The sequence below is a fragment of the Impatiens glandulifera genome, unplaced genomic scaffold (genome assembly GCF_907164915.1).
Source record: "Impatiens glandulifera unplaced genomic scaffold, dImpGla2.1, whole genome shotgun sequence".
Taxonomy (NCBI): Eukaryota; Viridiplantae; Streptophyta; class Magnoliopsida; order Ericales; family Balsaminaceae; genus Impatiens; species Impatiens glandulifera.
The window spans coordinates 8491-20885 of record NW_025919763.1 but is presented as its reverse complement, the minus strand read 5'-3'; the positions used below and the strand labels follow the sequence as shown (position 1 = coordinate 20885).

At 33.1% G+C, this 12395-nt stretch overlaps 2 protein-coding genes across 3 annotated transcripts; both read right to left on the bottom strand.

The window, feature by feature from the left end:
- Positions 1–1074: 1074 nt before the first annotated feature.
- LOC124918440 (protein CPR-5) lies at positions 1075–4581 on the bottom strand. 2 transcript variants are annotated; one of them, XM_047458590.1, is made up of 5 exons: positions 4130–4581; positions 3729–3782; positions 3288–3323; positions 2535–3206; positions 1075–1810 (listed from the first exon to the last, which is right to left on the bottom strand). In XM_047458590.1, exons 1-5 carry the CDS (start codon positions 4514–4516, stop codon positions 1271–1273), a joined length of 1689 nt encoding a protein of 562 aa, XP_047314546.1. In that variant the 5' UTR covers positions 4517–4581; the 3' UTR covers positions 1075–1270. The 2 variants fall into 2 exon arrangements, with proteins under 2 accessions (XP_047314546.1, XP_047314547.1); XM_047458591.1 differs by lacking the exon at positions 3729–3782.
- A 6535-nt stretch (positions 4582–11116) lies between these two features.
- LOC124918441 lies at positions 11117–12334 on the bottom strand. The gene is made up of 2 exons (XM_047458592.1): positions 11651–12334; positions 11117–11539 (listed from the first exon to the last, which is right to left on the bottom strand). The coding sequence occupies exons 1-2, from the start codon at positions 12332–12334 to the stop codon at positions 11117–11119; spliced, it is 1107 nt and encodes a 368-aa protein (XP_047314548.1).
- Between the last annotated feature and the right edge of the window lie 61 nt (positions 12335–12395).

Genomic DNA, 12395 nt, shown 5'->3' with positions numbered 1-12395 from the left:
ATATAAGTAAATATAAAATAATAATAATAATAATAAATTCATATTTATACAACATATACTACATCCCTATACTATATATCAAACACAAAATTATAAACCATATAAAATTTATACAATTTCTTATAATTTATACCAAACATCTAACCAACCAATATAACTTATATTATCTTATATTATTTATACCTCGTTATAATTTATATTTTTATACAACTTATACTTTAAATATTAATTAATCAAATCTTATAATTTTTATTATTTTTCATAAAAATAAATAAATTAGTTTGATAGAAAAAATAAATTATTTAACTTTATAATTAGTTAAAATAGTATAATATTTTTTTAAATTTCAAATTTAAATATTTTAAAATAAAATATATGTATTTTTTATTAATAAATTAGGTATTTTATATAATTAAAGTAAAGCTACCGAGTTAAGGTCGTATAATAATTGGGTCATATAATAATGGTTCGATTTCCAACTTTTTCGAGAGAAACAATATATAATATATTATTTTTAATATTTAAACTTAAAAATCTAAAACATTTTCCCCCAAATTTTAACTAACATTTATATAGTTTCATCAACCGTCCATGTAAAATTGTGGACAATACTCAAACATATCTATTCCAAAAACCTAATACATATTGACCCTCTCCTCCTTTATCTATAATGACTATCTTGATCTAATATCCTTTGAAACCGCACTCTAAGTTCGTTTGATCTGGGATTTTCGAATTTTATCTACATCTTGAATGACTAGTGGAGTATTAATTTTTTCATTTTATTTTTTTTTGTTTGAAATATCTCAATCGTAAGTAAATATTTGAAAAAAAATTCAAACTCGGGCTTGAACTAATAAAAACTAAATAAAACCAAAAGTTCAAACCGGACTCATTTAAGGCCTAAGTTAAAGGGTGAGTTTTTGATAAAAAAAAAAAAAAGTAAATCTATGGAGCTCTCAAAGCTAGCAAGCAAAAATATTCTATGTACCTAAATTTTTTAATGAATTTTCTTTTGTTACAAAAGTAAAGTTAAACTTCCAAATTCACTAATACTTGTAAAAAGGCATCACATGAAATGAACATAGTAATAAAATTAAGCATGACTTTGGTAGCATTCACAACTTATAGATAAATAAAATAGGGGCAAAAAATCCCATGACAAGATTTTCAACTCCGTCTACAAAATAATCTTCTCTCACAACATTAACTTAGAAATACAAAACAACATTTACTAGTTCCAATGAAACACAGAAGCATTGATTTGAATTCAATCCTGCCCGTCCCAATAGTTAGCAAAATATTCACTTCCTCGAGAGCTGAAGTGATCTTTCCAATCATATAGACTCGCAAAAGGTACAAGTCCACACGACAAAGGCAAGAAAATAAGTAAACCATAGAACATAACTTGCCTGATCCAATACGGAAATATGGTTCTTCTATTAATGGATGTTTGATTCACCAAGATAGGCCCGTGCAAGATATAGAACACAACCGATGCACAAACATTTGATAAGAAATGAATAAAGCACAAGAGCTCCCATAATAATAGCCAGTGATAGCCACTGCCTCCAAGTGTGTCTATGCATAGTTTGCCACTGAACCCACATGCAACTGCCAGCAAGAGAACCGATGTTACAGGCATCGTAGACTGTGTCAAAACTGATGAGCGTTGGAAAAGCAAATATATTATCGCAAGAAACACTAGCAGACCAAACAACATCCGGCTTTTTATTTGAATGTGACACCATATCATAGGAAATATCGAATTGAATGAGAACATTGATTTCGGCCACCAACTCTTTGATTCCTACACAAAGACATGGTAAGTTTTTTAATGATAAAAGATTTGTAAAACTTACATTTGTTATGAATTATCCTACAATTTGATCATCAAGAAAATATTTTATATACCAAATGAAGCAAAATAAACAAAATAAAATTATGATTTGGATCAGGGTCCAACTTTTGGAGGAGAGTACCCACAGCATCTCACTGCCATGACCCCCACGTATCAATGAGTTTCATAGTAAGAATTGAACCTTAGATCTTAAGCCTGTTCGGTTTTGGGTTATGAAAAAGTGGGTTATTTAGGTAAAAAAGACTTAGTATTGATCTATAATGAAACAATATTAAAAAGAAAATAAACTAGGCATTCTTTTTATTCAATAATTGAAAAAGAAAGACGATCTCATTATTTTACGAAATTTGCTGGGTATTTGGTTGACAATTTGATTGATGAGAGGGTGAATGGAAATATGGTGGGTTATTTGAGCATTATTCAAATAACCCAATCCGAGCAAGGTCTTATTACGCTATCTTTGGTGTGTATGATCCTAAACAACAAACAATAATATTCTCATGATCGAAAAAATATATACAAAAATTCACTTTTAATTTTAGCTTGAGAATTTTTTCAATATGATTGTGAATATGACAAAACACTAGTTTCCAATTAGACTCGTTTGTTATCGAACAACACTTTTCTCATTCCAAGTTTTTGCAAGCCATATGTCAAAGGATGTAGAAATTACCTTAGGTGGAGCACATGAGCCAGTGGATTCGAATAACCTTTCGGAAGAATAAACATAAGCTCCATATGCAATAGAGGCCAACATGATGATCATGCCAGCGACGAAAAGATCAATAGACTTCTTAAGCATTTCGGAGTACATCTTTTCTCCTAACTCATTCTTAAATTTCTCAGCTTTGAAAGATGCCTTCGAGATGCCCATGGATAATTTACACCTCTCCAAGAAATTCATATCGGAGTTTAGACTCAGCTGTTTCTCTTTCAGTTCCAATTTTCTCAACGTCAGACTGATCTCAAGTGTCTTGAGATCATTCAAACGGGTTTGTTCAATAACCGACTTTTCAAGAGTGCTAGTAGCGGATAGGTCGCTGCTTTGAGTGTAGTTTCTATTTGTAGAAAAAATATTTAGCTGTTCACTCATTCTTCCATTATGCAATACCATTTCCCGATTAGTTGGATCCCTCTGCACATTCTGTATAGTTTCATCCTGATTATCCGATAGCTCATGTGAACAATCTTGTTGTACATTAGAACTAGAGCATCCGCTTTCGAAACTTTGGTGGCGGTTGGAAGTAATTTGAGATGAGTCATTTACTAATCGAAGTGTCCTCAATGTACTACGAAATGATTTCTCAAAGTTCTCCACAAAAGGATCAAACTTGTCTCCATAGACCTATAGTAAAAACAGAACAATCATGAAACAAACCACAAGAGAAACTTCACTTGAAGAACAGTCAATGCAGGACTGGCTTACGTTTGCTATCGACTCTTTAACGGCCAATTTGCAAATCTGTAAACAAATAGATGAGTCCCAACTTATTAATAATTCAATAACAGCACATTCTTGAAGAAAGAAAATGAATGATATTTTGATTTCTCTATCGCCCATGAGCAAATCTTTCGATTTCGAGCTAGCTTTTTCAATTATTCCATGAAGAGACCAAGACAACAACTCACTGCAATGACCTCCTAGTTCAGTCTGGTGCTTTCAGTGAGAATTGAACTTGAAATCTCAAACCAGAGTGGGTTCTAGAGTGTGTTCTCATGATGGATGTCAAGATGTTTGAAATCAGCAATGCTGATTCTGCTATTCCAATAAAAGGGTTTTCATTTGTAATAAACGATTTTGTGATTGCATGATTGTATACATATATTTAAAGAATTGATTTTTTTTATTGGAAGTGATAGAAATTACCATAGAGAGATGATCTACTGATATCCTTCTATCAGCCTCTTTCCTCTCAAGAACCTATAATGAGCATAAGCATACACATATTTAGAAAGTCAAATTAAGATCAAAGATGAGAATGATAGACGTTTAATTTTGCAATGAAATTAGCACAAATGCTCAAAATTTAAACTGAAAATTAAAATTGACAGATTTTGGGCATTGAATGATTCAATTTCTAATGTTGTTCTTGATTCCATCATCAACAAGAAGCAAGAAATGAGGCTTCTCAAAATAAAATCAAACTACAACCTTGAATTGAGCAAGATTACTAATTTCACAAAATAGGGTAAATTTTAAAACCAAAACGAATATGCTGGAAAAGAATCAATCAAGGAACACAAAAAGAAAAAATCTTTGAATCATGCCTGAGAAATAACAGCGGCTATTGACATTCCGAGAGGAAGCGCTAAAGTATCGACATCGCATGCCTTTTGCCCAACCGACCCAATCAAGAATCTAGGGTTTCTTTTGCCGTTGGAAACCCTGATTCCTCCCCTGTGCACCCAACGCGAGACGGGAAGAGACGGACCCGTAGAGGATGAAGCCGAATCTGACGCATCCAGACATCGCCTCTTCTTCTTCTTCTTAGTGTTTTTATTCCAGGTTAAAGACGTAGTAGAGACATCGACTGTTGATTTTAAACCATTATAAGCATGGGTCGCTTCTTCGGAGGTAGTAATGAGTTCGTTTTCTGGTCGAACTGAACCATTAACGGCGGTAGGAGATTGGGAAGATTGAGGATCATCGTCCATTACATTAAAGATGAAAGATTGAAAGAGAAGAAACACAATTTCACTAGTGAGGAAGTCAAGAAGATTAAAAGGGAGATGGAAATATTAATCCCTGCACCGTTTCAGATTTATGAAAAATAATTTCTTTATTTGTCAAATTACAAAGGACGTGTCTATTGAGCTTCTTTGATTCATCTTTCATTATTTATATATAATCAGTTTTTTTTATCTTAAAATTCAAATATTTTATTTTATATTAACAATAGACTTATTTTATTGATAATATTTTATGGAAAAACACAAATAAAACTCAAAATCCCACTCATTCCCTATTTAAAAAATACATTTTTCTTCGTTAATTTGGAACGATGAAAAAATAAATTATTTAAAATTTTAATTTGTTAAATTATTATAATATTTTTTATTTAAATTTTATAAAATATTATAATATCATGTGAATATAAGTATTTTTTGTTTAAATTTTATAAATTATGTGAATATAAGTACAATTTTCACCAATATAACAAATTAATATTAATATTTATAACTTAAAATGATTCATATAATAAATGATTTACTATGAGAAACTAAATTCAATAATTAAAAATGATAATTTTTTAATACTTCAATTAAAGACAATAACAACTTATATTATTATAAGAGAATTGAAATTGCTTCATATATGTGATGATATGTTAATCAACATGTTAACATATATTTTTTTTTAGAGATTGAGGATCATAAATATCAGATATTGAAAAAAATGAATAACATATTTACTTTAAAAATAAAAGAAGAAGAAAGCATATTGACAAAGTTAATAAGATAAAAAAAGGGAAGTATTAATCCCACTTTTCAAACAAAGAGGATATGTCTTGGTTTCAACCTATTTAACGTAAGGAAAAAAAATAGGAGCAGTTCAAAATAAGGTGTTTAATCGGTTAAACGTTTTCGACTAAGTCCGGTTTTATTTTTTATTTTATAAATCGGTTAACTGACCAGTATTGGTATCGATTTTACCGGTTTTGAAACCATTGATTCCGATCGGTTAACTGGTTTATCTGTGAACGATAATTTTAAATTTTAAATTAAGTATTAAACTTTTTAAATGATATTTTTTTTCAAAATTCTTGTTTTTATTGTACTTTAATACTATTTTTTATTTTTTTTATTTATATTATAATATATTATATTATACCAATAATATAATATATTATAATAATATTTCATAAGATATATTTAAAAATATTTTATAATACATTCTATTATTCTAAAAATATAATATATTTGAAAAGTATCCATTTTTTAAATTAATAATTATATAAATTAGATTTTTTTAAAAATAATTTTATACAAATTATAATTTAAAATTAAAAAAACTAATATATATATATTATTAAATATGGTTTATAATATATCTAATATTTACAAAAATAACTAATATAAATATATATAATTAAATTATTACCGGTTTACCGGTTAAACCGTTTTAAAAATAGTTTAACCGAAAATCGAACCGTTTAACCGGTAAAAAACCGGTTAACCGGAACCCGTTAAAACTAGTTAACTAATAAACCGGTAAAATGAAATTGATAAATTATAAATTCGGTTGGGTTAACAGATTTTTCGTTTTTTTCACATCCCTAGTTCAAAATATAATTAATTATAATAAATAAATTATTTGAAATTTTAATTTATTAATTTATTATAATATTTATATTGTATTTAATTTTTTTAAATAAAAAAACAATAAAATATTTAAATTAATAAAATAAATAATTTGATATTTAAAATAATATTGATGTGATAGACATCATTTATTATAACTAGTAGAAAAACTGTGAATTAATACTATGCTAAATATTAGCATGAATTCCCTGCATATATAAAAATATACACAAAATATTATTATTCTATAAATATTTTAAACAAAAAATTAATATTATTCAAATTTAATTAACTTAAAATTAGTTTTAGTTTTAGTTTGTAAAATTAAGTTTAATCTAAACTTAATTTTAACATACATTTTATCCCCTCGACACCTACTTAACCCTTCACTCGGCAAATCAATTTTTGTGACTCACACATTTTTATATTCCTCGGCAAATCACTCGCCAATTTTAGTTGACATCAATTAATGACACACTTCTTATCTCTCGTCAAACTCAACTACTAACCTCTCAATTGACCCTCATTTTGTGACTCACACTTTTTCATATGCCTCTTTATCCTCTCGGCAAACCACCCACTAACCATAATCTTGTGACTCACACTTTTTCATATGCCTCTCTCTCGACAAACCACTCACCAATCTTAGTCGACCTCTCTTTTACTCTCACTTCAACAAATCAACAACGCATCTTAATTGATCACACACCTCTTATCCATCGTCAAAACTCAACCACTAACCCCTAACTGACCCTAATATTATGACTCACACTTTTTCATGTCTCTTTATCTGTCTCATATGCCTCTTTATCTACTCGGCAAACCACTCACTGATCTTAATCTTGTACCACACACTTTTTTATATGCCTCTTTATCCATTGAAAAATCACTCACCAATCTTAGTTAACCTCTCTTTTACTCCCACTTCAACAAATTAACAATTAATCCCAATTGATCACAAACCTCTTATCCAACGTCAAATCAACCACACCTACAATTGACCATCATCTTGTGACTCACACTTTTTCATATGTCTCTTTATCCCCTCGGCCGACAAACCACCCACAATCTGACCTCCATCTCGTGTCCTCACATATTCAAATGCTCGCTAAACTAACCACTAATTCGGACCTCACACTCGACAAACTACACACCACTCGACCTCCATCTTGTGACTCACACTTTTTCATGTCTCTTTATCCCCCCTCACGTGCCTCTTTATCCTCACGGCAAACCACCCACTGACCATAATCTTGTGACTCACACTTTTTCATATGCCTCTCCATCGACAAACCACACACCAATCTTAGTTGACATCTCTTTTACTCTCACTTCAACAAATCAACAACCAATCTCAATTGATAACACACCTCTTATCCATCGTCAAAACCCAACCACTAACCCCAAACTAACCCTCATCTTATGACTCACACTTTTCATGTCTCTTTATACCCCGACAAACCACACATTGACCCTAATATCATGACTCACACTTTTTCATATGTCTCTTTATCCCTCGAAAAACCACTCACCAGTCTTAGTCGACCTCTCTTTTACTCCCACTTTAACAAATTAACAACTAATCTTAATTGATCACAAACCTCTTATCCAACGTCATACCAACCACTAACCCCCAATTGACCATCATCTTGCGACTCACACTTTTTCATATGCCTCTTTATCCCCTTGGTTGATAAACCACCCATCACCCGACCTCCATCTTGTGACCTCACACATTCAAATGCTCGCCAAACTAACCACTAATTCTGACCTCACGCTCGACAAACCACCCACCACCCGACCTCCATCTTATGCTCACACTTTTTTATGTCTCTTTATCCTCCCTCATATGCCTCCTTGTCCCCTCGGCAAACCACCACTAACCCTAATGTTGTGACTCACAATTTTTTATATGCCTCTTTATCCCTTGACAAACTACTCAACAATCTTAGTCGAACTCTCTTTTACTCCCACTTCAACAAATTAACAACTAATCCCAAATGATCACATACCTCTTATCCAACGTCAAACCAACCACTAACCCCCAATTGACCCTCATCTTGTGACTCACACTTTTTCATATTCCTCTTTATCCTCTCGACCGACAAACTACCCACCGTCCGACCTCTATCTCGTGACCTCACACTTTCAAATGCTTGTCAAGTCAACCACTAATTCAGACCTCACACTCGACAAACCACCCACCACCTGACCTTCATCTCATTACATCACACTTTCAAATGCTAGTTAAACCAATCACTAATTCTGACCTCACATTTTCAGATGTCTCGTATCATTTGTTTAAAAGTTGCGCCATTATATATTATAGTCAAAAATGCATTATTGAAAATCTAAATTTGCATGTTTTGAAATTCGAACAATAGTCTTAAGGATGAAATATGAATAATTTAACCATTAGACCACTTGAGATTGTTGAAATAATTTTATTATTTTATGTATGTATATATATTTTGTATTTAATATTATTATCAATTAGTTAATTTTTATATTAATTAAAAAAAATATTTATACTCATATATATATATATATAATTAGAGAAAAATGTATAATAAAAGAAAAAATATATTTATATAAAATTAATGATGAATAATAATAATATATATATAAGGTCTACATTTAATATATATATATATATATATTATTTATTAATGATAATATATTATATATAATTAATAATAGTGAAAATAATTAAGAAAGAAAAATTAGTTATTATTATTAATTAATATATATATATATATATATATATATATATATTTGATGAGAGAAAAATATATGATAAAAGATAAAATGTATTTATATAAAATTAATTATGAAAAATAAGATAATATATATATATATATATATAAATAAAAGGTAAGTTAAAAAATGATTAGAGAAAGAATTTGGAAGGGAATGACGAATTCTTTAAAAAAATAAGGAATTTTCTATCTCTTCTTTCTTTCCTTATCTTTTTTATTTTTTTGATAAGTAATTTGGCCTATTCAAAATTCCTTTTCCTTATCACTCCTTAAGATAGAAAAAATACTAAAAGATAAGAGAGAATATATAAATATATATATTATTGATAAAAAAATATATTATATATTATATATATATATAAATATTTAATTAAGAAAGAGACAATAGAAGAGAAGAGAAAAAAATACCAGATGGCGTGGATAATTCTGATGAAATTATATTTTACGCATCATATTATATATATATATATATAACATATTAATATTAATATTTTTACTTGAAATGATTCATATAATAAATGTGTTTGTTAGGATCTAGATCGACGCTGGGGAACCGGGGGTTGGACCGGTTTAGCGGTTCACACTCGAAGGGTGGTGGTTAATCCGGTTAGAGATTAACATCGGGGTTTCAATACTACACAACCTGTCACAAACCCTTGAACTAGGTTCAAGCGCGGAAGAGGTTTGCTTTCAGGTTGAAGCAGCACACTTGTTTGATAGACAATGCCGGTTTCGGATGATGGTGATTTTGGAAATGGTGGGTCGGTTTCGATGATCTGGATATTCGGTATGGTTAGTATAGAGTCGGTTTAGAACAGTGTGGTTAAATTAGTCGGTTAGATAATGAAGTCTGCAGAAAGTAAATAACAAGACAGATTTTATGGATGTTCGGAGATAAAACTCCTACGTCACCCCTTCCTCTCGAAACCGCGAGAAGGATATTCACTAAGGAATACAAGTACAAGCCGATCGAGACTTATTTCCTACTCGATAACACTCTTACAATTTACACCGGAATTGTAAAACACACTTTAACTTTCAACACTTAGGCTTTCTAAAACAGCACTCTTATCACTTGTAGTAAATGCTCTTAGCGCTCGTTATCTCAAATGTGTTTCTTAATATCTCAATATCACACCATGTTGTCTCTTAATGTCCCGCATTTACTCTTCTGCAACTGCCTCCTTTTATAGGTGAAATATGCCAACGGTCATATTTCACTTCCTTGAATCTGATTGGCTGAGTAGAGGTGCAGTGATTCAGTGTTTCAGAGGTTCAGACCTGCGGTCGTTTCCTCAGACCTGATGGTCAATCTCAGACCTGGTGTTCTGTCTCAGACCTGGCGGTCTGTTCTTCCGGTGTGTAAGACAAACCTGCCGGATTTGTCTTTTACTTGATGTAGGCACTGTCTGTTGGACAGTTGTCTGTACTTGGAAGATTTCCTTTCTGTCTTATCTCGAAGTGGAAAGATCCGGTAGTACTGTCTTCTGCAGCCTACAGTCTTTCCTCAGACTTGCATGAATATGGAAGTGTTCAGTCTGTTCCTTTGGTATCGTTCTCAACAGATACCCGAATTGTCTTCTTGTACTGGTCGGTCATTTGACTTAGCCGAATGTCTTTTTGTAGTAATGTAACCGGACTTCTCCCGGTTATTCTTGTCTTGTGGATGATCGGCTGTTTGATGATTCCGGTTTTGAGCTTTGGCCGATCCTTTCTTTGTGCGGTCACGTTCCAAGTGTTCTTGATCGGTTTGGTAGTTTGACCGGTTAGTTTTCTTTAGCTGGTTCCGGTTCGGTTCCTTGTTCCTGCATGGAAAGTTTATTTAAGTTAGGTTTATTTGAACCGGTCTTATTTTATCTAACAATTTCTCCCTTTTTGATTATTTTATTTAAAATTATCAAAATCATGTAAGTTTGCAACCGTAGGCCGGTTGTTTTGTTTGGCCGGATTTTTGAAACTGACTTGAGAGAATTTTTCGAAAAATGTTTAAGAAAAATTTTGGAAGAGTCCTTATCTTTTATCTTATCTTTTATCTTATCAATTTCTCCCTTTTTGATTATTTTATTTAAAATTATCAAAACTAAGTAGAAATGTAAACGATGGCCGGTTTCAAAAAGTAACTTTATATATATAGGTAACCGAAAGAGACAAAATATATATAAAAGTACTAAGGCAGTAAGAGGAAAGGTAGTCCCTATTCAGAGTCCGTTAGGTCATATATGCTCTTCTTCTTCGGTTGCTGTCGACCGGTCGGTTCGGAAGATCGTCGTCTTGTAGACCGAGACCGCAGTTGTGCTTCGACTTCATCTTCGATTTGGTCGTCCTGCTGCGATGTACTCGGGATGACCGGTTTAGAGGCCTCTCTGAGCAGCTCGGCAATTTGAACCTTCTTAAGAGCCTCCTTTTTAGGAGCTTCCCTCCTCCGCTTTTTCGGTGCTGAGGCGGAGGCGGCCGCCTTCTTCTTCTTGTTTACTTCGGAGAATTCTTCCAGCTTCCGTTTTTGCCTTTCCAACCGGGCGGCATCCTCCGCAGCTTGATTGGCCACTTTCTCAGTAAACCCTGGGAATATGGCCCCAGCCTTTTTAATCCGCGCGGCTTCCTCTTCCGCTTCGGTCAGCTGAGTTGGGCGCGGTGCCTCTTTATCTTTTCCTGCTTCGGCATCCAGCGCATCCTGGACCCTCTTAGCTACTTGAGCATCAGCCGCTACAGTCGCGGCGTCCGCGTTCACCTTAGCCCTTAGAACTTCGGCCATTTGTTCGGAAAGCGCCTTCACTTCGGCCATGAGACTCCCATTTATCTTCTCGAGTTCGGAGACCCGGTTAAGTGTCGTGCCGATCAGATCCTCACTCATCGCATTCAGCCGTTGATCGGTATCTCTCTCAAGCCGGTCGAGGTCTTTCTTTAACTCGGAGATCACATCCTCCAGAATTGTAGTTCGCTGAACACATTTATCTTGCTGAACCGCCACGTCCCACAGACCTTTGCCGAGGTCTGAGAACCGTTCTTGATGGCTTTCCAGTAGATTCCTTGTGGCGTCGGTGAATTTTAGGGCCGAATCAACTATCCTGCCGGATCTATCTTTGAACGGCTGAACCGCGGTCTCGTCGAACTCTTTAATGCGGTCTTCAACCCATTCTTTAGTAACGTCTGAAACTGGGACTTCCGGCTGTGGTGGAGGCGATTGCTCGGTGAGATTTGGATCGGCCCTATCACTGGATTCTATCGGTGCCACATTCTCTTTTGGAGGAGTTGAACAGTTGACCGGAAACCTTTCGATCTCGGAAGCAGTATAGACCGGTACTTGCATTCGGCTGCATATTGCTTCCAGCCGCTCGACTTCTTGACTTAGTTCCCCTTTGGCTTTTTCAAGCCTTGCTAACACCCGCGGCGCTAGGGTGCCCACCGATTCCATCTTGTTGAGCTCCTCCTTAATTTTCCGGATTTTTGTCTTTAGTTTTCGAAGTTGAACCTTC